This window comes from Cinclus cinclus, chromosome 9 (genome assembly GCF_963662255.1).
Source record: "Cinclus cinclus chromosome 9, bCinCin1.1, whole genome shotgun sequence".
NCBI lineage: Eukaryota > Metazoa > Chordata > Aves > Passeriformes > Cinclidae > Cinclus > Cinclus cinclus.
Window position 1 is genome coordinate 3865033 of NC_085054.1, and position 25820 is coordinate 3890852.

Sequence of the window (25820 nt, forward strand, 5' to 3'; positions counted from 1 at the left end):
CTTAGCAATAGCCTCAGGGCAACACATAAGTACTGAGTGCACAGAACTGTATCTCCCTTGGAAAGCCTCCTATTCTGTCTCTCCCACTTTGCTGCTTTTCTGCAGACAGAACAGCACAATGCAGTGAGAGATGAAGCCCTGCCACTCTCCTGCCACAGCCACTTATCATTTAATTCAGATGTTTGCCTCTGTAGACATTTCCAAAGCAAGCCTACAGGCTGGCATTATTTTACCTAGAAACTTAACTATGTAGCTCAGCTCACCACTCCTTAGATCAGTCAGACAGAAAGCCTTTCTCCAAAGGCTGCTGCCTCCGGCTTCCCCTTTTAATTAAACATGTAACCTTACACAGGAACAGATCCTCCACTCAAGGGAAAAAAGGACATCACTGACTTCAGTGAGACCAGGACAGTAATTTGCTGCTGCACCTACTGAAAAGACAAGCACACTTGACAGCTGAATGAGTTAATACAGAATAATACAAATATAATAATACAGAATAATACAAAATGAGTTAATACAGACTTGTATCACCTGAATTTGGCCCATAATACCTAGACTTAAATTAACAGCTTCAGAGAAAAACAGAAAATATTTTAAAAAGCCACAATGACGCTTGAGAGCTTAGAATTTTACAAGCCAGCAGCAGGTATGTTCAGATCTGACTTCATGCAGGATGCATGCCTTTGCACAGGAATGGGACAGTATCTTAGGGGCATCAAACACTTGTAAAGATATTTGCTAGGTGAACATTCCTCCTTCTTGTCTGTGGGGAGGAAGACCAAAACCCTCTTACTTCATTTGTGCATGCCCACACACATTGGCATGAGTCCTGGTGGTCTTCAGGTGAGCAGAACAGTTTCACTGTGTAGGTCCCAGCTACTCTTGACCTAGCTTGGATCCCCTCCTCCCTCCTCATCCTGTGAAACTGGCTGCAGTCCAAGCTCTTTCCTCTCCTTTCTTCTGTGCCACATCACAGCGGCAGGCAAAGGTCACATCCTCCTGGACTCAACACAATATTGCAACAGGAATTTGTCTCCCAGAGTCTACAACCCTCATCTGAAGCCTCTGTAAGAATCTCTTATTAAACTGGGCTTAAATGGCTAAGTATGCAGACAGTTCCATATGGCATCTGTACCAGTGTGGCTCAATGGCCTCACCACAGTGAGGACAGCACAAAAGAAGGGGAATAAATCAAAGGCATGAAACTGTGAATTAATGCTAAAATGCTGGAGAGAAGAAAGCTACTCTTTTGAGGAAATACTACCTCTTCATTTATTTCTTCTTCCTCTTAATTTCTTCTTTCTTTTTTTTTTTTTTTTTTTTTTTAAATAATGCTGCTCATTACAGTAGTTTTCATGGATCCTCCACCGAGAACTGGTTGGCAAATGGGTGGTTTTTACCTGGATTCCTCTATACTCCTGGGCAGTCAGCCATGAGAACAAAAGAAATCACTCATTTCCATTAGTGGCTGGCAATGAGACTGCATCCACTTTGTCTGGATTTAGACTTCACTGTACAATCTAGTCATTTGTGACTGCCAGGGCTTAATTACTGCAGTAACATGAAACTGCAAAACTTACAAAACTGAAGTATAAAAAGCAGCAGCTGATTGCTGAACTGTAGGCACACCCAAAGGTGTGTGATATCCCAAAGCTCTGCTCCTGCCAGGGTGGAAACCCTCCGAAGACACAGCTTGGCTTGCATGCAGCAGTGTAAGTGTTTGGGTTGGGAAGCACCAGCAGCCCTGCTGAAGTGCAGGTCTTCTCACCCTCCAGCATAATCTCCTTAGGAACAGAGAGCATGGACACTTTCACAGTGATCTTCAAAAGCTTAGGGAATATTTGGATGACTTTCTAAATGGGGACTTCCCACCAGTGAAATACTCAAACCAGTTCTAAGAGTTGCAGAGTTGTGTCTCTAGCAAGTTAAATGGAGGTTTGGGGAGCAACACTGTAAAATTCATGATATTGTTCAGATAAACCTACTTTAAAAAAACCCAAAAACAACCAACCAAGCCCCACAAAAACACAGTTGTAGAGATGAGCAGTATATACACCTAGGAAACATGCTGAGGATGCAGCAGTTTGGAAAGGAAGAGGACAGAAGGCATACAGAGAGTGCTTATTACATAAAGCAAGAGCATGTCTACATCTGCACTGTAGTGCTCACTTCTGGTCATTCTCCCTTGAAAGGACTACTGGGAAAATCAAAACAACTCTGGCTCAAGGAAGTTACTTCACTGGGAAATTTTCAGTTTACAACACTTGAAAAAAATAAGGTACATTTTCTTAAAGGGAAAATGAATAAAAGAAGACGTGATACACAAATATAAAAATTGCTGTAGAGAGTTAACTGGGCACCAATTACGAATTTACTCTTGCAATCCACAAGGAAGTAGCCAACAAAATGGAATTTGGACATAAATAAAAAAAGGAGTAGGCAAAATTAAAGCACACCTAACTAACGTGCAAAAATCACTGCTAAAAACATGACAGGGAAGCTGGAGGACTGTAAAAAAAGATGGCTATTTACCCAGAAGGGTAAATACCCACAGTCAGCCAGGACATACATGCAAGACACACTGTTGGAAAGCAGACCCCTGTCAGAAACACAGCTACTGCACAGGTGGAATCTCCAAGAAAAAACAGCTGACAAAATATAATTTGAAGGCAGGCAGTAAACTGCAGACACATCCTTTGGTTTAGAAACCACATATATTAAAAATGCCTACAGACATCCACCACTGTCTTGTGAGACAGCCTTTATATCTGGTTAGCAAAAGTAAAATATTCTTTGTATTTTCATCTGGAATTGGACACAGCATTACATATTTATCAATCTTTCAGTGTACACCTTTAAATACAAACAGCTGAGTGGAAAAAGAAACAGCAAAAAGAGACAATTCACTGATTTCCTAAATGCCAGCACTACAACAAAAAAAATCTCTTCTTGCTTATAGATACCTATTTTTCCTTTGCTTTAAGAAATCAGCCTGCCTGTAGGTCCAAGAAGTGGATTGGACCACGCCTCTGAGGACTTGCCCAGCCCTCTAATTCTAAAGGGGGAATATTTTTCTATTTTTGTTTTCCTCTCCCTGCTTCCCACTATCTCTTCCAGCATCCTCTCACTCCCCTTTCTGGTGTGATTTATGTTACACTCCGCTATTAGAACTCTCATAGAAACAGGGCTGAAATCCCTGAAATGCTTCCTTTTTGTTATGCCCCACTGGTTTCAGACTAGAATTACTCTTCATTCAGTTGATAAGGATTAAAAATTAAAAAAAGCCCTCAGAGAATTCACTCACATTTCCAGGGCATTCAGTTAAAGCAGAGAGATGCTCTCATGGAATAGGATTGCAGTCAGACAGCCCTTGCAGCAGCAGTGGGACTTTGGTAGCTGTGGCTGCTGTAGTGGAAGCTTTCCACAGCAATGTTCTGTCAATGCCAGCTAGGATTATATCACTACAAACTCAGTCATTTATGCCCTGATACGACCTGCTATAACTCTTGCAGAGCCAGCTCCCTCAATGTCATGTTCTCTACCCGTGGATCATGACTCTTGCTGACATGTTCAATGAGAGACCCGTGTTTCAAAAATTCAGAAGACCAAATTAATAGCACAGGTATAAAATGGCAGTAAATCAGTAGCAAAAGGTGACAAGACAAAAGTGGAGAATGATCTCTCGTGTTAGAGCTGGACATCAGCAGCGGGCTGCTTTCCCTCCCCGTTGGAAGGAGGGCGAGTCAATGTGTGCACGAGGCTTGGAGCCCTACCTGGGTAAGGATGCATACTGCCTTTCCACCCCTTCGAAGTGAAGGCTGTAGGAGCTCCCATCTGGACCTTTTCCAGGCACCTGTGGAGAGGAGAGTAATTAGAGATGAAGATCAATTATGCAGCCCAGCTACTAACAATGCATCTCAAAACGATAAGCAGAGAACACATGATGCTGCAACATGCCAAAATCAACAAAAGAAAGGCAGGGGCTTAAAGAAGCTTCAAATCCCATACATAATCTTATCACTGCTAACAAGAAAGGCTGCGTAGCAAAGAAGTGTTTAGAGCAGGTACAATCTTCAGAGCCTTTCCCTCACCTGCCTACTAGCTGGGACACTCTCTCTTCTTCCCCGTCTGGCCTTCCTCTTAAAATTCAGTAACATAAGGACATCACCTAACTAAGCACACCCCTTCTAATTACAGAGCATAACTACCTGAATCAAAGCTAACATCTTAATACCGAGTCTGCTTTTTTTTCCTCCCACCAGCTTGTTTTGCTTAAGTATAAAATACGATACAAACAGGTTTTCTTTCATTCTTAACACGAATCCAGAAACTTTCCCTAACGCCACTGCAAAGCTAAGCATCCAGCTGGGAGTTAAGTGCATTTATGATGCTCTGGTGCCATTTCAAAAGTGCAGCATTAGTGCACTCAGTCAAAATGCCAGCGCTACTTGGTTTGTGTTCAAGATGGCAACGGGCATTGGCTGGGGAGCACGGTTCTATCAGGAAGGCTCCAGCCGGGTACCAAACGGTGAACTTCAATGCTTTTAGCACACAGGGGCTCTCCCAATTTCACTCACTCAATGCCTGCTGATGGCCCAAAGTGTTAAGAGCCTTGTTAAAATGGAGCTATTAGTCTTTTCTTCCATAAATGGAGGAGGCTCTGACTGCCTTCAGTGTTTCCTACATTAGTATGTATTCCTATTCCGGTGCTGCTGGAATCAGCAGTTTTATAAAGCAATATACTAAGAGGCCATTTAAAATCCCCTTCCCCTTTTACAGATTAATAGCAGAAAGGAAGATTTAATGCCTTTTCAAACATTTTTAACAATTCATTAAAAAGAAAGTAATAAATCACGCCGAGCTTTCGGCAAATGCCCGATTAGAAAAAAGAGAAAACAAAAATTAACATGTTTTTTGCATTTTGCAGCTTAAAGTACATTTCTGTCAGTCCTGTAATTTATGCACAATACACCATTTTCATTGAACAGATATATAAACCTCTGCAATGAGAAAAGTTGTTTATTCAGGTGTATTAAGTGTTACCTACCTTTACAAAGCATTTCTGTGTACATTACATAAACCAAGTCCAATGCAAAGAGAGGCAGTATCATTCAGTGCTACTAGGCAGGCTTAGGAATTATTCCAGACAAATTTTGTTATGCACCTTGGCACTCATCAAACATCCAAGATACTCGTAAATGGAAAAAAATATTTAGTACAGGCCTCTTGCAGACTTCCTTTATCTCCTTCAAAACAGAAAGGGCTCCTCACAGAACTTTTGGCCACAAGAAAAAAAACCACCTCTGGTTTGAAATGACTCATGCTTTAACAACACCTGTCTTTGGATGAGCAAAAAAATAATAATAACTGCCCTACATTTCAAAAAGAGGGCAGTAGGATAAAGGGATCATTCATTCATTTTTTCCACCAGAGAAAGTAACGTGCAGAGAGACTGTATAGAGTCACTTAGGTGAAGAGTCACAGCCACTCTGGCTGTTTTTACACTACTAATTTCATCAGGTTCATAATTTCCCTTAAGTTCCCAGGTACACTGGTGAGAGAAGACCCTCCAGATTCCTCCTGCTTCAGGAAGAAGAATGAGGGGAAAAGAAAAAAATGCACAGTCCGGTCTCTCGCCATAAAAACCACGTAGTACACAGTCTACCTGTGCAGCTGTAAATAGGTTATTAATTATGTGTATGAGCCTGGTAACAGCGCATTCACAGCCCCAGGTGAATTTCCTGCACTCTCACACCTAAAGTGAGTGACAGCAGCCAGGCAATGTGAAAAAACACGCTCAGAATTGTGCCAGCATCAAGCACTTATCCCAAAACTTATACCAATCACCACAAGTAAAAGATATTTACATCACAAGGCCTTTTTTCAGCCTGAAAACACCCCCTTTTTTTTTTTTTGATGGTTTCCTACAGACCAAATAGAAGGCAATAGCCCCTGCCAGGTCTGTTTGTATATATGATTTGGGAGACAGTTACCATAGAAACACCCTGGTGGCAGATACACAATTTTGCTAATTTGGATCCATCGAGCGGCTGAGTCTCCACACCCTATATAAAACCCCCAATGCACTGGAAAAGCATGCTCTGGCTCTGCACAGCTAATTAAAGGCTCAGCCATTTCTTCTGATTTCCCTTCTCCATCTGTCCATGCGACAGCGAAAGCGTATCATCACTCAGCCTGGAGTGCCAAAATGGTGCCGGGAATAAAATACTACCCTGATGAAAAGAGAAATTGTGAAAATAGAAACACCTCCTTAGTAGAAGTTATTTATGTTTCGGATAAAGTCAAAGCAAAGGGTTCCTTTGCTGCCTTCTACAACAAACTAAGCTAAAAATCTCTGTGAAATGTACTAATTTGTAAGATCAAAATATTCCCGCTTCTCCTCCTGTCCTAAAAGAGGACATATGCAGCTGGCTCTCAAACCAGGTGTAGAAGTTTTAGCACAGTTAATATTCATAACATATTTAGGTGAAGAAACAATAATCTTAACAAAACAGGATTAAAACCTGGAAGTCCTATCAAAGCCAAATGGGTGGTGACCACGAGGTGACCAGCAAGGGAGCTGACAGAAGGGGCAGTGCTCACCTGAGCCCCTACAGATGCAGCTGGAAGAGCTCAGCAGACCAACACCCCAATCAGTAGAGAACACGACAGCAGGTGAAATACACATTTCACAAATGTGTGGTAACGCACAACAGGAAAAATGATCCAAAATATGCTCCTGTATTTTTAGGGTTCAAATTAACAACATCAACTTAAATAAGTGCCATCATTATGAACAGTTCATCTCTTAAGAGCGGCCTCAACTAACAAGCAAAACATGAATATGCAAAAATAACGGGCAGAGGTAAACACAGAAACAGCCATCAACCCATCAGTGCAATTAAAAGAGCAGCACATTTGAACTGAGGAGAGAAAATACTATCTTTATCAAAAAACAACAAACAATTCATGAAATATAACTGTGGCAAAGTATTGGTAGGGCCAAGGCCTTTGTGGAATGTAAAGCTAATAAACAGGATACAAATATGAATCAAACCAACTAAATCTGGCTAGCAGAAGACAGTGAAGTCTTTGGCAGGTGGAGAGGCAAGGCCTCGGAGAGCTGAATGGGAGAGCAGAACCTCTGTCCCAACAGGTTGTTCTCCTAATTGCCCCTTTGGCAATCCCAGTCACAGCAGTGGCCACACTTGGAGACAAGATACCAGAAAAACTGGCAAAACACTGCTTCCATATAACTCAATGCTTTCATGGTCAGCATTTTCTGTGTGCCAGAGACGTCTTTTTTTATACATGGCTAGTCAATATTTCTGTTGTTTAAGTCTCTCCTTTTAGAAACAATAATTTTCACTGGCTAACAAGATTTCTGTGATAGAAAGGTATCACTTGAGAAAATATCCTATGACACCTCTGCATCCTTAATTAAACCCCTGTCAGCTCCCAGCAGAAGAACCAGGATGGTGGAAGTGCAGACTGGTGGAAGGGCAGCATACATCAAGCCAGAAACAAATAGAATGTTCAAACATCTGCAAATAAATTTTAAGCTACAAATCAAATATACCTGTGACCAGGTGTCTTGAGTAAGTCTGGAATCTACCCATAGGAGAATTCTGGAATTGCAGAATAACAATTCTTTAAGGGAGGAGAAAGGATTTATTTAATCCCGAAGCTCCCGACTATCTTGAAAACGGTACAGAAAAGTGCATTAGACTGTGTTTTTTCCCCAAGAGATCCTGCATTTCATTCTCCCTCATCTCTCTTACACTGCATTCCTCACAGAGCATTTGTTAAAGGCTACAATTCTGGCTGCTAGCAGGAAAGCCTCCCTTGCCCCTTCCTTATGCATCAAGGTGTTAGGGGTTGGACAGACGCTGTGGTACAAAAAAATAACAACTATAGTGATATTTCTTGAAGTTTAAGCTTCATGAAACCAGAATTGACTTTTTCTTGTGCATCCACACACAGCTCAAGGTGACAGCTACCACACTGCAAATAGAAATCAGCAACATCTCCTTGCCCCTACCAGCAGAATTCAGCAGGTCAGTGTGTTTCTGCCTGAGGCTCTACTTCTCACAGATTCCCACCTGACTCCCTGCTCAAAGCCCATCCTGAATGAAGTCAGCACAGTTAAAACCCAAGACCATGGATACTGCTTCTAAGGAAAAGAAATGATGCAGAAACATTTTCAGGTCGGATGTCTCATACAGTTGCAGATACTGTTCCCTCTCCTGCAGGTATTTAGACTTGCATATAGAAAACTCCATCATCACTGCAGAGCTCAGTTGGTTAAGAAAATTCTTTTAAAACTTCTTAACCAGCTACTCCTCTGCTCAGAGTCAAAACTTTCCCACTGTTAAAAAAGAATAATACACAGTGGTGATGCATTCAGGATTATTAATTCTAATATGCTAAGCATCGCTGTCCATTTGCTTTTGCTTTTTAGGCCTTTTTTTCCCCCCCGACTTCTGAACAATAAGCCTCCTCTAAACATTTCAATTACCATTAAGATCAGAAAGAAAATTTGGACAGTGTGCTGCCCACCAAGTAAGAAGCAATAATATAATTTCCTCAGTGCCGATGGGATTTTAAGCTATTATTTAGTGTTTGTGAATCCAGGCAAAAACACTGCTGACTCCACTTGAGCCACACCTGACTAATTTAAAATTATGGGAGATCAGGAAAAGCTTATGAAGATAGGAGTCCTGGGACTCCTAACTTTTTCTTTCATTCACTGTGTATGCTCAGAAAAGTCACTTGAGCTTGTGCACTGTGGTTTTCTCCCCACAAAAATGGCAGGATACTACCACTGTATTTTATATGACTGACTTGCACTGTAAGACAGGAGCTACCCCAGCAAGGCTGCAGAGTGAAGCTTCTGCTCTGCCATCAATCCAAGGGCTTTGAAAATGCCACCCAGTTCTGCTTTTTGCCTGAAAGTCTGTGTATAAACATGACACATAGAACTGCTGCATTGCTTAGTACATTTTTCAATAGTCTTGTGATCATCTGCTAAAGGACTTGATTCAGATGCTGGTTTGACCTCTGTTCTCAAAGCTCTTCTTTTGTCTGTGAGTGTTTCTAATCACATGGGTTGAGATTCAGCATGCCAAAAAGAGCCGTGGTATAACGGAATTTGCCCTTTAACCTTCAGGTCTCCCCTCTGCTGAGACACAGTTGGTTTTTGTTTTCAATTAAGTGAAAACTGAAGAAAAATGGAGAGGTAAAAGTGTATTTGTTCCCCGCCCTGGTCTCAATGCTTCATACACAGGTAGAGGATAAAAATTAACCACGTATTTTTTGCATTACAAGTTCTGGGAACTGCAAGTGAAATTTAAGAGCACCATTTGACTTGCTAACACTTCCTTTAGCTGCTGAAACAGAGGTGGGTGATGTTAGACAGTGAACTGGATGGTCCATGTGAAATGGAGGAAGTTGATGGATGGGGTCTTCTTAACTCCTTACTGCTGTGATATCCTCATTAATTCCCCCCCTTGAAGACCTCCAGCATTCCCACAGAAAGCAAGGTTTCTTCCATCCAGGTTTTTTTATGTTTTGCCTCAAAAGGTAAAGATTAAAAATTCTAACAGTGTCTACAATTCAAAAGAATTTTCCTGATGTTTTCCATACATGCACAAAGAGGGATATATTTTGCTTTCCTGGTTTTGCAATGAAAGTTGAAACAGTGATTTTGCGTTATTATAACACTCATCATTTCTCCCTCTAATTTGGATGGTTTTTAATAAAGCTCCATTGATTCCTCTGAAAGAAATCCCTCCTGGCAAAAGCAGAACACACACGCTGATTGCTAAATATGCAGCAATTATCATATTCAGCGGCGCACTTTAATATCTTATTTATAGATGTATCTATCTATAATTTGCTTTAATTAAGTTGCATTGATTTTAATGGCAGAAGTAGTCCTCAAAGAGGAGTCTAATGTTCTATGAGCCCATTGCTACTGCTTTACCATTGTTTGGACATAAGACAGCACCTTTAATATTTCTTTTTGATATTCTTACTCGTGCTTTTCTTCACTAAGTGGCTGCAGTGGCAAACCTAGATGACATTCCACAGGAACTCTTAAAACCACCTTCATCACTGAAGAGAGAGCACTTTCAACTTCCCTGTTACAAACTTGTTTGTTATAAACAAACTTATTCCCAAGGATAAGGAAGGAAGCAGTGTCTTCCCAGCAGATCCTGAGACACCTTATTTTTCTGCTCCTGCTCCATTTTACAAATATCTCAGGACTACAATTGTCAGAGGTTCTCAAATCATGGTCCAATGTCTTCAAGTTTGTTTTGGGTAGTGTGGTAAATGAACTTTTTAATGTTTGTGTCAACAGAAATACAGGTTAAATAATTTGGAATGGTGAATCAACAGATGGCTATAGATACCTGTTCATGGCCCAGTCACCAAGTCATGACCTTGCACTCTCCTAAAGTTCTGCTTTCTGGGCTCAGTCCCAGGGAATGTTGTGCTTTCTTGTTGTTAAGCACACACTCACCTTTAAGCATTTTATACTAATCTGGTTTTGAGATTATTCCAAAGAACGCTTGATGCTATTAGAACCATGACTGAGTTTGTCAAAAAATGTCTTGAAGTACAAAAGCAAGGTATTGCTCACTAGGAGAGTCACACAGCCTTGGTTTTTGCTGGGTGCCACCACATACCCTGGCCCTGATTCAGGAAAGCAAGCTAAATACTGAGGGAGGTTTTGTTTTAATTTCAATAGCATCTGATTCCTCTTGGAGGCATTCCCAAAGCTAACACACACCTGCATCTCTTGGTGCCTTTATCTCTTTTTCGAGCAAAAATACACAGGAAAAACATTTATATCTCTGTATCCTGAACATGTCTTCGCACATTTGAATGCAGCATTCCAGTGATGATGATTTTGGCACCCTCATCTCTTAAGTAAATCTGTAAGATATTACTGGTTCATATCAACGGAGACTCTATCTCAGAGACTACCAAGGTAGCTTTATAACATCACTTATGCAGATCTTAATGTATCATTCCCTGTTAGCATTTTTTTTTTTCAAGTGAAAAATAAGTGCTGGCTTTTTAAATCACTGGCTTTTGGAATATGTCAGCACTAATTTTATAAGAATTGTTCATGTTAAAATGCAAGGGCATGATCTCTAAGAAAAAGCACCAAAGTAGCTATGCAAGTACATTTTCAGTTTCTGGTCATCATTTTTCATTCACTGATTATTGCTTAAGTGTTGATTAATAGTTATGTTCATGCTGCTAGAATGCATTTCCCTTGGATGAGAAAAACACCCTTGTCCAAAGGAAAAAAGAGATAGTAATCAAACCATCCTTCCTCTTCCCTGTCAGAAACAGACACACACTCCAGAGTCACTGATGATCTTGGTTTTGCTGTTGAATAGGTTTGAAGATTTTCACTTAGAAAATCAGCTGTATGCAATCAGAACACTGCTTGGTTGGTCTGACTGCAAGGCAATTAAATGCTCCCCTTCTGACTGTCTCTCTCTCTACAGATACATACATATACATACACATGCTCAGACACAAATGTACATACTCAGAGTCACTTGTCCCTTCTCCCTATGCAATGAACACCAGGAGCACTGAAAACAGCAGTGTTCCATGGTGGAATTAAGCAGGGCTGATTATCTCAGGATTTACTTTTCCTCCTCGGTAATGCCCTACCTCTTGTTCAAGGAGGTGAAACTAATGGTTTAGATTTAGAGGGAGCAGAAAATTCTCTATAAAGGCAATAGACTGAGGGAAATACAAACACAGATGGGAACTTTAAAAGGGAAACAGGCTGTTCCCATAACAGTTTAAAAACATGGCAATTGCCTTAGTTTTGAAGAAAACAAGCTCTCAGCATTTGCTGTATCTTGCAACATTAAAGAGACAGAAAACAGCAAAGATGGAGGCGAAGCCAGAACTGCAAAGTGTTTTTGCACAGTCCCACAAAGAAAATACTCTGCTTTCTGAACCCTCACTCCGTGATGCCCCAAACCCTGGTGCTGGAGAACTATGGTTTCCTTTGACCAAGCAAAATGAGATCATTTCCTGGCCTGTGTCCGTCTCTGTGGGTGGCTTCCTTTTCCATTAGTTGTATAATATGTTTTGGTTAATTCTATCTCTTAATTGTCTTTAATGAGCACCAGATTTGCAACACCCTCACTTGCAAACCTATTCTCAAATTAGAGGCAAACAGAAGTTTCCCTTGAGTTGAGAGAAAAACTTGAAAGCAGCAAAACAAAAAACCCAAAAACCCACAGCACCCATCAGCATTGATTCTTTCCTACTACAAGGGGGCATTTCAATTGCTCTTCTCCTGAACCAGGCCAAAGTAATTAATCTCTTCCCAGCCACTAAAGACAATAATTTAACCTGTCACAGAGATACACTTGTGTTGCAATATACAGCATACTAATCCATATGTGCGGATACATTTCTAAAGCACGTCTCCTTTAGCTGTTCTACAATACTGTGCATAATTCCTCTCCCTCCATGAAACCAGTCCTCTGCTTTAGCCTGTCTGAAACTAAGCTGCTTCTTGTTCCTCCCAGTCTTGCATTCTTTGCTTCTCTTCTCACTGTAATTAGTTTACAAGACTACTTATCCAGATGATTACTGCTTTTAAATGACAGTCGTCTTTTCTTTTACTCCAGTTCATTGTTGTGTATCATTTTGTCTTGCTATCTGAATACCCAGTTCTCTAAAGCATTTTCTCATTACGTTATCTCCTGATATAAGGCATTTTGAAATACTTCATGAGAGACATTGTATGAAGTGAATTGAATTGAATTTTCTCTCAAAGTCAGGCTTTCAGCATCTTTCTCTAGCTAAGTCAGCAGAGTTCTTGGCACCAATGCCAGGGTGTAATGGCCATGCTCAGCTATGAGCTTGTGTTCTTTTTAGGGAAAATGAAATGACAGTGTCAGTACCTGGAAAGCAAACAGAGGACAGATCAATACTTCCATTTATGATGAAGATGGCAAAATGAAAAGGTTTGGTGTATTTTTGAGCGTTTTAATGCGCACGTTGAGATAACGCTATTTTGTGGTGTCTACCTACATCTGGTGCTGGTGCTGAATGTGCAAGCAGGGGGTATATACATGTGTATGTCAGGCAAGAAAAGAGGGAGGGAAGGGGGAAATAGCAGGGCATGGAACTAAATTGCAGAGCAAGTAGTGGAAACAGACAGTGAAAAGCTTCCTGCAGGCAGGCAGCTTCACAGGGGAGAGCAAGCCTTTCATTGTCTATAAAATCATGCCTTGCTGGAGGTCCTCAAGAGTAGAAGGCGTAGCACCTAGAGGCACTAAATCTCTCACTGTTGTATTATTGCATTCTATGCACTTAGCTACTGTACAAACCAGCACAGTGCTTCAAGAGAAGAAAAGGAGGAAGAAGGGGGAAAATGACCAAAGGGAAGAAGAGGAAGACGGCAGTAAACCTGGAAAACAACCCCCTGCCACAGCTCTCCCCAAGAATACTTCACATCAAAGAAAAGCTGCAGAGTAAATCGTCACGGAGTTAAAAGTTAACTTCAACTCCTTTCACTGTGATTTGACACCACTATGGAACAGTACTCCTGGAATTTGAATGGTTAGTCTGTAGCACAGGGTATTAAATCCACCTTAATCCTGTTAAACGCAGATGCCAATAAAGAGAGGCGCTCTCTCAATGGCATCGTGACAAAAGCTCTCCGCACTGCAAATTCAATATGGTTAACAAAAAAAAAAAAAACAAAAAAAAAACCCAAAAAAACAAACCCAAAAAAGCCCCCCAAACCTGGATTAATACTGAGCAAACAACATCAGCATAAGCAGGCTTAGAGACAGGAATTGCTTTCCATATGCTATGGCATCAGGCTCCTCCGGATCTTCAGATACCAGTCTGTAAATGTTACAGACATTGTTTCTCCTGCTTGCAACTGCTGTTGGGTGGTGACCTTCTTCGCTTGCTGATACCAATTTAGCAGTTGGTACAGTTTTTCTGTGATTTGGTGCTGTCTGTTGTTTGCTGGTACCAGATGGATACCAGATGGGTAACTGTGGGCAATGGTTCCTCTGTGTTCCAGTCCCAAAAATCACTGCCTATAGGGTCAGTCTTGTCAGTTGACTCCTAAGTGGCACTTCAAAGCAGCATTCTGAAAAACCTCAACATCTGTTCCTTACTCCTAATGACCTTAAAAAAATGTTGCAGACATACTTTCCTTTAGCCAGGAGTTACTGTGCATCTGCAGGACAAATACAACCTTACAGATGCTCACAGCCATCAAAGTCACTCTCGCTAATGGCAGCTCTAGGAGCCACCACCTCAACTCCAAAAGTCAGCACTGAATGTGAAGTATAATCAATATATTCTTTTCCGTGGTAGCTCCAAAATGTAGGAGTCAGAGATATTTCAAGGCATTTTTCAAAAAAGTACTTTCAGCAGTGAAGTGAAAGAACAAGAAAAAAAAAAAAAAAGTGGCTTTGAAAGGCAGTAGGGATACCTGAGGGCTAAATTTAAAGTATGGAGGGAAAGCAAGATAAGATAAAGTGATGGAAGAGATCTGTTAACTATTAATTTCTGATTGGTCTTTCAAAATGTTGACCTAATTGTCAAATGATAGACAAGAGCTGAAAGGTCAGTTAACGGAGTTGAATATTGCCTATTGCAGTTACTTCCTGTGTTATTCCATATGACTGCTTTTGTTTCTAAGAACAGAAAAAAAAAAGTTCATTTAGGACAGTAAGCAAGTATTTTGGTAAATTCTCTATATGTGCTAGAGCAGAATGCTGTCTACAGAAAAATATAGCTGACATCAAAGCATGTTCCCCACCCCCTGTCTTGCTTCATGGAGAAGTTATGATAAACAGGTTATGTGTTCCCTAAGGTTACCATGGAAACTCATTCTTTTCAGGCCATCATTTGCAAAGGTAAAATTTGCATTAAAATGTGATGGAATTTGATTTTGTGCATGTGTGTGTGAAACTCAAGTGGGGTCATGCTACCACGCAGTATAGCTGTTATTTCAAACCCAGGAGCATACGCTTAAGAGAGAGATCTATTAATCCATGTAAACACCTCAGTGACCAAATTACAGTTTAATTGCTAACTTGACAGGTATCTTCCTAGCAAATTAAGAGAAATCCATTAAAAATTAGCTTCAAACGCAAATGTAAATGTTCATACTGATCCACTGGTGGGTATCACTAGATAGCATTTTGCTAAATTCCCCTATAATCATTCCACAGGAAAGATTGAATTTAGATTGTCAGAATGACTTTGTTTTGATGATGGCAGACCAGGGATGGAAGGCACAGGCAAGTATTTAAAATTATAAATTTATGTCTTATCTTGAAGAAGTTATCATCAAATTATGACCTATAGAATATAATTTAATATAACCATGCTTACTGCATTACAAGTAAGCGTGGTTATATTAAATTATATTCTACAGTTGAATCCAAGTGACTCCCTTCATTTTGACTCACACAGTAACTTCAAAGTCAAATTTTCACTCTAGGTATCTGCTAGTCTGACTTTTCTTGCAATAGCTGATGGTGGAAAGCACAACCTGATGCAGGTTTCCTTAGGGTCCAGGTCCCTTCAGAGATATGGCCATTGTTTGTTATCATGTGCAGCACTGACATTCCTAACACAGAAGGACATTATTTGCAATAGTAATTTTGACAATCATTATTCCAGCCTAGCAAGAAAATGGATGAATAGACTAAACCTAGAAAGATCTTTTAATTGGTGACCAGACTGCACTGTAGAGGAGATACCAGTATTTGGCCTGCTGCTTACATGCTAGATTTGATATACTACTTTATGAAATCTATGCTACTCTGGGTTATTCACATATCATCTGTCCTGAACAGCAGGACACCCTTTGAGGCAGCAGGGTCAGAACTCATATTTCTGCTTGCAAGGCAGACATTCCAATATCACCTGGATTACAGAAGACTCAATATCTCCTATCATACAGGACTTACGACACACTGTTCAGCTGGAATGTCTCTACTTAATATTGGGCAACATGACATTTAACACAGCAGTCAGGCCATTTGATGAGGAAAAAGCAGCAAAAACACAGCTAGGAGTATATGTTGCACTTGCTTTCTTGGTGTTTAGTGTCAAAACCACTTGTTTAACATAAACCCCCCTTAATTAGTGTCTTAAAAACACACACACACACACACACACAAAAAAAAATCAAAATCAACCCTTCAGACTAGGCTGCATGGTGCCATTCTGCATTGGGAAATTTATGTTTACAAATTCAATTTACTAAACTAAGCAAGAACACTAAAGAAGTTTTAAACCCAAATGCAAGCAAAGATTAAATTGATTACTAACTTCTGCAGAACTTCTCAAAACTCAGCACATTTGATAGCAGGAATGCGTTCTAGTCAAGATTCCGTATGGAGCAAGAAGGAAGGTACTAGTGCTCCCTTTTCCAGTGTTTTTAAGAGCTGAACATTGAAGAAAGCTGGCCTTGAGCAGAGCAGTCAAAGTTATGTACAGCACCAGCCTTACAGGGTAAATGCAGTTCTCTTTTTTCCATATTTTGTACTTTATTTTAATGCAGTCTTGATATTAGATTAGCATCTGCACTACAGACCTTAGACTGGGAACTAATAAAGTTATCCACCCAATCTCTCCATGTCTGAGTCACCGACTTTCTTTTTCATTTAAAATAATTACAGCAATGTCGCCTGTTTGTTGAGAAAAACAGGGCCTTTATATATTCACAGATAATTGCTTATACCCAGCGCCCAGCGATACATTCTAATTACTTTGGACACCTTGGCTGTGAAAAAATCTTGAACTTTTTTTAACTGCAAGACGACAATGTAGCCAGAGCACTGAGACCCTGACTGCTGAAACTGCACCTAGGATGGAATTTAACAAGCAGCTCTGCTAATGCATTTTGCAGTGAGGAACTTCAGCAAAACTCGAAAAGACCCAAGGCCTCCACCTCAGATCTTGCACTGCAGTAATGAGAAGTGCTGCACAGTTATACAACAGAGGAACTCAATCCAGGAATCAAAAGTAATGAAAAGTCCATTATTTCAGTTGGCTTCTGTCACATACTTACAAACTTATACTTAAAACTATAACAAATACAAGATCTGGGCTCTCTAACAGCCTCAATGACATAGTTGTATTACTTGACCCAGCTTCTTTCAAGCTCAACCCTTGACCCCCAAGTTCTGCACACACTGGGCAATCATTGCTGTTTGCCTCACTGAGGTCATTCTGCTTTCCCTGATGTGAAATGGACACATTTTGCAGTCCTTTGTCCAAACCACTCTCTGTTTTAGCAGGATATGATCCCTAGCAGGCAGAGCTGGACAGTGACCAGCATCTTCAGGAAAGGGGGTGCTGCCTGGGACAACAGTAGCCAGGCAACTCTTTGGATCATAGGTGTTTTTTTAGGGAGGAGATTTCTTTTTAACCAGCAACACTGAACACGAACATGACCCAGGGAAATTAAGTTGTAAGAATTGAAGGAGAAGTCAACCATGTCACCATCTATTTGATAAATGCACCGGATACCTGGTAGTAAAAGCCAAAGCTTGTGCCTGAAGGGGGTCAGGTCTGAGGCCTGATTTCAGGCCTTATCCAATAAATACCTAAGCTCATGCTTAGCTTCAGACATGAATTTAAGTGGCGTAACAGACTTGTCTTGTGATTAAAAAATGAGTGTTGTAACTGGGGCCCCTTCCAGAAGTTGAAGCAGGCCTCTTACTAATGGCCTGAGGAAGAGGAGGTCAATTTTAAAAGGAAGCCCTCTTTCCTCCATCCCCTGTAGTCAGACCCAGGAGCAGCTGTATTTGATTCTGTTGGCGTGTGGGGCACTGAGCTGCTGGGGGTCGGGACCGAGCTGTCACAGAGAAGTGACACTGAGGCTAAGGAAGGGAGGGAAAGCCCAGGGTGCCAAAGTGGCTTTGGCAGCCCCATGTGTGAAGGCTCCGTGCTAAAATCTCCATTCTCTTCCAGCTTCCCCACGCGATGCTGGCACACGTGCTTGGAGAAGGAGGCCACACAGCTCCCTGCCTACAGAGAGACCAACAAGGAGACAGAAACTTGTTGAAGCCTGTACTGGCAGGAGCTTACCAAACTCGAAGCAAACTGCAAAGACCCAGCCACTGCTGAGAACTGCAGTCTAGCAGCTAGCTCCAAAAAGGTTCTTCGTGCCCGTCTTCTTTGTCCCCCAGAATAAAAAGCCAATGGATAAAAGCTGCAGAGCTGTGGGCTACGTGCTCAAACACAGTAGCTGTTCAGCATACTGAACAGCATGGATTACCTGCTCACAAACTCCCCCCATCAATATAATTATCAGTTAGAGATTTGTTTCTTGCCTCCCTTAACATATTGGCAACTCAGGCAAAATGTATACAATGGAAAACCTCTAGGGCCCTTCATATCACATCAAGTTGATCCATGGCAGCTGTCATGATCTCTGCAATGCCCTACTCAAATCCTCCATTTGGGCAATATCAGAAGAACCCGTCCTAACTGCAAGGGACATGATTGCTGGCACATTTGGAATCTCTCAGCACCGTGAGCCTGCAAGGACAGCCACAGCCTGGCAGCACCACATGTTTTTGTCTGATTTCTTCCAGCAACTTGTATGAAATAAGAGAAACGCTTAGTGTTTGTCTTCCTCAGAGTCACCCCCCTGCACTGAAAAACAACAAAACCCAGCTGTATGCAGAAGCACCTTGTGGTATAGATGGCATGATGAATTTCTGGAATTCACATAATGTAGGGTATAAACAGTACTGATGAGCTTTGATAAGATGACATATGGCACCAGAACTGTTTCCCCTGGTAAATGAGAGCGTGTACAAAGTGTATGCATGAAGACATGAGCATTTCAGACTCCCCTCTGGTTCAGATAATCTGTGCCAAATCTAACCTTTGTATAAGTAGGAATGATTCCAAACAAGTCATAGAAGTCACTCTTTATTACTAGTATTAATGGAATTGAATTTGGCTCTCCTTGCATGTGCCATTTGGAACAGTTTATTTTTCACATGAGGTTTGGCGGGGATTTCTCCCAAATAATTTCCCCCCAAAACTACCCCCAAAAGCTGGCCTGTAAATTTCAAAATCACCCTGCTTAGTTCAAACAGCTCTCTACAATACATCCCAATCTGAAACCTTCATTAAGCAGAGATAATTTGGGACCATAAAAAGTTCTCGATCCCTAAGTTAATCGTACATTCTAAAAAAATGTTTTGTGTACTCTCTTAATTAATATTCTAACAACAAATACTTCCAATGTGTATTTTTGAAAGCAGCTATATATTAAATACATTATTGTCTTTTTCTTTTTTCTTATCTTTTTATTTAATGCTTTCTACTAATAATCTGTGGACTCGGAAAGTCTGGAATTTGCATCAGTTTCTGCTGTATGGTTTCATATAAAATTGTCAGTTTTTCCCTTTGTGCTAGAAGATGGGAATGTTATTATTCTAGAAGTTGGAATACTGGTTTCTAACCATAGTCCAACACAAACGTTTGTGTGCTTTAGGAACCTAACCTATATGAAATGCAACATTCTGATTATGGAATTAATTGATCATGAAACGTACAAACAGCTCCTTATTCATCCTGAAGGAAGCGCAGAACCCTTTGACACATTATGGAAAAATAATGCAGTTATTAATGCTCCTTTCTTTGTTCTCGTTGATTTTTAGGCTTGGAATCCAGCCAGGCACACAATAAAGTATGTGGCCTTTAACACACAGAGGCATGATTCTTTTTTCCTACTCTTAACAGGGAACTGACAAAACTCAGTATACATTACAGGTTTCTTTCAACTGAAATGTTCACAGCCAGTATCCAGAGAAAAGTTTTCTTGTATCTTTAGGTTATTTAAAAGCTTGCAAATCCTATCTGCAAATAAGGAAATGGCTTTTAGAACCAGTTAACTCAAGGTTCTCAACAGTGAAGCTGCTGTGGTCACTAACAGGTGAGGAACTACGCAATGTGGCTGGCGTCACATGCAGCTCTTGAATGTACATTAGAAAGATAAAATTTTGAGGATTTACTGCCATCCTGAAGGAAAGAATTGATGCTTTTAAGTAACTGGATTTGTACAAAGTCTGTAAGACAATCCAAGTAAATCCTCAAATAGATGATTAATTCCTCATTATTTAAATGTCCTTAAATACAAGTGCAGATGCTAACTGCATGCTCTCTCTTGACAGCTCCTTAGCTCTTTCTCATGATCTGCTATTAGGCTATGACTCTAAAGCCCTGAAAAAGACTGCCTGTGAAAAAGGCATCCAGCTCCGAGAGAGACTAAGTTCTCACAGCTTATTCTTACACAGCTCTTTCAGGGTCTGACTGATACTGCAGCTATGATAATAGTACACAAACATCTGCCTCATTTGGGAGACCTAGATTAGGTTTTTACTGGACATCTTCATGAGAGCTTTGAATATCTGATGTCCCACTAAGACATGAGCATGTATGCACATGCCTAAACCCTTTTTAGAGCTGATACATGCCTATATTCCCTAGCTGTCAGGAAAATTTAGGGTAATCTCATTTCACACTGACAACAAAAGGCATTCGTTTTCCTATACAATATTTATACTTTTTATCAGCCTGTCCTTTGGCTAACTAGCTGAGGTTTACCTTAAGCCTTGTGATCCACCATACAGAATTTGGTTTATCATTTATCCTAGTTGTAAACCTGAAGAGAGGGGGTGGCTGATGGGAGGGGAGAAAGTCCAAATGGTGCAAAACTTGACAACAAACCAAAGCACAATGGAATTGGAAAAGAATTTTAAAGGGTCTGGCTCTATAGCAGAGACAGCGCTATATATCTTTGTCTGTTTATGGAGACACACTAAACTGCATTATTCAGTTTCTTACAAAAAGAAAAGGAATAGACTGTGGGGAAGAGAAAACAGAATGAAAGTGCAAGAGAGCAAAAAATTCATCCAGCAACAGATGAGAAGAACAGAAGAGAATTGGAAAATGGATGCAGGGGGGAGGAATGGACGATGAGAGAATAGCAGGCCTATTTAAAATGAATTTTTGACCTTATTTTTTAAACATTTATGGATCCCAATTGCCTGTCATGAGATCATTTTCCCTTACAATGCTAGCTTTTCAGCCGGCTCTGCATTTTAACTTCATTTATCCCACTTAAAAAAAAAAAAGTAGATTGTTAGAAATACCCCTTCTATTAGAAATTCTGTCCCATTACAGTGTCAGCTAAAGGCCACTTGTCAATGTCAGCTTTATCAGATAGAAATTTGCCTCATGAGTTCTCAGACACTGTTTTGGAGGACAAGATCCAGGATCCATTTCTGAGGCTGCTGATTTGCGATGGGATAGTGTCTTCTCAAATTATCCTCTGCTTTTCCCAACTTATCTGCATGTTTCATGAGATGGTGGGAAGTGATTACAGCAGCTGCTGTACATTAGAAAGACAACTTATAGGAAAGTTGGCTTAGGTAAAACAGTTGACTGAGAAAAGTAAGGACAGGACTAATCGAGTCTTAAAAATACAGAGACACAGCATCTCTTTTCCAGCTGCAGCTTCCCTGGTGCCACAACCTCCTGTGGGAAGAAAGAAAAGTGCTACCAGAAGGTTTTCCTCCTCCTCAGCTGTCTGTTGTCTCTTTAAAGAAAGATTTGACATCCTGAAGATTAGAGTAAGTTTTTATTTATTCGCAATTATGCAATTAGTCATCAGCATGTCTCTTCACTGATAAGTAAAGGTGGAAAAAAATCAGCTGCTGTTCAATCTGTTTTATCACAGTGCTGCTGAGGGTCAGCTGCCCGAGGTGGGAATGATGGCATTGCTTAAAAGATATCTTGAGGACTCTCCTGGTAAGATGCTTTGAGACATTTGTTTTCTTTTTAATATTTTGATTCTATTTTTGTTCCTTCTTTTCTGTCTCTGTAACACAGGTATTTTAAGGGTAAAACTACAGGCAGGAGCAGAACTTTCAGGCATCAGTGGAAAGAGAGCAAAGGAAGAGAGCAAGCTGTGGCTGCAGTATTTTCCAGACTAAAAGACAGTGCCTATGAAAGCAGGGCTGGATGGATCAATGGGTGATATTGTTGCACTGAAGAGACCAGAAGTCTTTGAAGTTTATAAACTACTTCAACAGGAAGAACTGTTGCAGTAACAAACTTCAGAGTACCACAGCCCTCAAGGTAAACTCTGATTTTTGAGCAGACTGCCATTCCTCACAACAAAACTGTTTTCAGATATTCTGCACTGGAAGGACAAAAAGCAACAATTCTAGTGCCACTGTTGTGAATCATTTCATGATTTAGGTACTTTAAGCACTCTTTCGGGTGCTTTGATTAAGGACTACATGCCTCACCGGAAAAGCAAAGCTTTGGAAATCAGTAATCTCTGGGCATTATACCTAACAGGAAAGGCTTATTGAGGATTACCTAGAAGAATCCTTTGTGAATCTTGTGAAACTACACTGGATCATAAATCTCAACTGCATCTGAGCATTAATAAAGTTTTATCAGTTTCAGATAAGAAGTAGAAATCCTCAGGCTGCTGAAGAGGTAGCACTGAGCCAGTCTGAAGCCTGTCAGGACACTTACAACAACTCAGAATTTCAACAGGAAGACATATTTGATGCATATTCTTATTTTAGTTTACAAAAGCAATTCAGAAGAATAACAGCAGGTACATTGACTCACAAATCCGGGTCACAAAATTTAAGGGAGTGGATTAAAGTTAACTGCTTTAAGGAAAGAATTATTTCACTGAAGATGACACTTCTGGTAATTGAATCAGAATAATATATACAACAACAGTTTTGGAGTTAATGAACAAATTTATATGATAATATGTGTAAATACACCCCTTTTAACTCTGCATCTCTCTGTGATTTCAATAAAATCTAGTCTTGCATAGGGTTTTTTTGTACTATAGCTGCAGTCATTGCAGATTTCACTTCAGCATTCACGCTGATCATTTGCAGACATTAAAACCAATGTTAGTTTAAACTTCAGACATATATAGATTCTTAAGATTTTTACATAATTTTGTCTTTTTTTAAACTAAAATTTTGAATTTAGCATAAATTGCATTTTATCAAAGCTACATTTTTGAATGCTGGTTGATTATAATTACTTCTAAAGAGACAAGAGTCCAAGTTCAAAACTTGCTCAGGCAGAGCTCTTGAGTACCCATAGACTATGGTTGTTGCATTTATTTAACACATTCAGAAATCTGGCACTGTTGATTTAATGTCTGGTTCTTCTATAGGTTATAGGTTACTCTTCAGTAGTGGGGTAGATAATATGTCTGTGTGTAGTGTGAATCCTAGGTGTAAAATAGGGAATACATCATGCCTATAACAGTTCTATAGTGCTTGTAGAATATTTTAAGAAATTTGATGCAGGGGAGCAAATAATTACGTTTTTCACTTTATGAAAGTTACAAAGGCTATAACATAGCCAGATTGCTACTGTCCCATATGCAGAAGGAAGGGTAGGACAGACATGCCTCTATTTCCTCCCTCTCACTTTGCAGCTAAGCACAGTGAGAGTCTCCTCTTCTAATGCTCTTGTTAACCCAGACAGCCACTAGATGAACAGCCAGAGCACCATAAATCCATCTGAAAAGCCTTGATGCTACCACACACGACAAAGTTTGGCATTGAATCTCTGTCTCGAGCTTAATGGAGGAAACCTGGGCCTAAATCAAACACAGTGAACAGACAAGTTAATTTTAGCCAAGTTCTCATTATTAACATTTTCTTCGGTGGGCTGGCATTAGGGATTTCTCCACTTCCATGGACTCCCTAAATTCATGCTAAACAGACACAGGAATTCTGGATAACACAAACAAATGAGCACCCTCTGCTAACTCTGAATGTTGCAAAAGCACTTGGGATGCCATAGTGGACCTACCCAGCACTGGTCATAGTCAGCCAGCTGCATCCTTCCCTCGTCATCCTCGTAGAAAGGCAAGCCCTCCCGCCTGGCCTGCTGGTACTCCTTCCGCAGCCTCTGGATACGATCAGCATTCCCACCACTGCAGGGAAAAAAGAGCCACATAAAACCATGGACACACATTTCTGACACCAGGTACACACAGAGAATTGCCAGACCAGAGACAAAGGGACTGTGTTTGATTTTCCTGATCTGCATAGGTCCCACTGGCCCATATCAGCCTTATTTTCGCTTTCGTGTATTGACAAGGCTGCTAATTGTAAACTTGATCCCTGTTTTTAAAAAAGGCTATCCCTGTCCAAAGAACTTAACACTTCCAGTACAAGACAAGAGACAACAGATGGATGCAGACAGATGGGGGAGCACAAGAAAACTTTTAACATTCCAGTGAGCAGCTATAAATGACTATCATATTTTAATAATGATGATGATGATGATGATACGCTGACAAAAAATGTTTTCTTTTGCTCCCATGCTAAATGTGGAATTTCCCTAAAATTACACATGTTCTAGATAAAGAATAAACTATTATTCACAGAGAATCACAGAAAAGTTTTGTCTCATAAAAAGACCCCCAAACTCCCTCCCAAGTATACAAAGAACTCAAACATCAACCATGAAAATCCAGAGGAGGCGAGAGAGATGGGAAAGCACACTATTAAATCTTGACACCATCTTTTTAAAGTGGTAATTAAACAGTAATTCACTTAGTAATCCACAACGACTCACTTGTATGGAGAACTGCATACACTGCAAACTGCTCTGGTAAATCCAGTGGAGTTGCTTAGTTTATCAAGTTAAACACATGCCTTTCTGTGGGGTTTGACCCCAGTGAGCCTTCTAAAACCTTACAGCTGGGCTTGTACAACTGTGGAAGCTCAAGATATAACCAGTAAGTATTAAATAAAATCCTGAAACTGGCTAAGAATTTGAAAAACTTCGGTCTTTTTAAACATTAATAAATTAAAAGCTTCCTGCAGCTATTTCCAGCCCTGCTGTAGTCAGCACTGGGGTAAGTACTCACTGTATGGCTAAGTAGCATTCACTGGCACTCACAGAGAATTATTAATTATACAATTAATTTGTGGCTGCTCCTAAACTCAAACCATTGTTATTGCAGCACATCACCATATATCCTCTTAATCTACAACCTTAACTCTGCCTCTCTATCAATGGACTACAGAGATTTGCTCGCATGAGCACCGACTCAGTGGAGCATCTTGCTACTTCATGCTCCACTATGAGTATGCCAGAATCTAGAGAAGCCCTTTATAGGATTTGCACAGCCAACTGAATTTGGACAGCACATACAAAATATTACACATAAACCCACCAGTTCAATAATACTTAGTTTCTAGTATGTATCAGCAATCTAGACTGGTTAAAAATGAACTACCAGTTAAGAGAAATAACACATAGGCTGCAAATACAACTGAATACGCAGTTAGGATTGGAAATGGTTACTTGCAGCATTATAGGTTTCCATGAAAAATCCAATGACTTCCTTTCCTGAAGCCTAAGTTATCCATCTACTCTACAAAGTCCCAGAGGTTTCAAGCTTCACTGGCTGACTTACTGAAATCTTCCAGAGCACATGAAATTTTTCTCATGATCTGCCAAGACAGTGCAGAGAGCTTGCACAAACTCTGTGGACTACTGAGGGGAAAAAAGTATATTCCCTCTTCACCTTTATTCCTTCCACAGATAAATGCCTCTGTGCCTTACATGAATTCTTGTAAAATAGCAGAGAACCATTTCCAGTTTGCAAAACACTGAAACTGAGGTCTAGCTAATGAGGACTATCACTTAGAACTGTGAAGTTTGGTCCATAGCTCATGAGCAGTACAATACCTATGAAA

At 40.4% G+C, this 25820-nt stretch overlaps 1 protein-coding gene across 1 annotated transcript in view; it reads right to left on the reverse strand.

Annotated features, from left to right (window-relative positions):
* PARD3B (par-3 family cell polarity regulator beta) overlaps nt 1-25820 on the reverse strand; it is a 390492-nt gene that overhangs the window by 21887 nt on the left and 342785 nt on the right. Inside the window, exons 23-24 of the mRNA XM_062498095.1 lie at nt 23920-24043; nt 3777-3856 (exon numbers count right to left, since the gene is read on the reverse strand). Coding sequence (XP_062354079.1) covers nt 3777-3856; nt 23920-24043 — 204 coding nt within the window. The remainder of the gene's footprint in view (nt 1-3776; nt 3857-23919; nt 24044-25820) is intronic.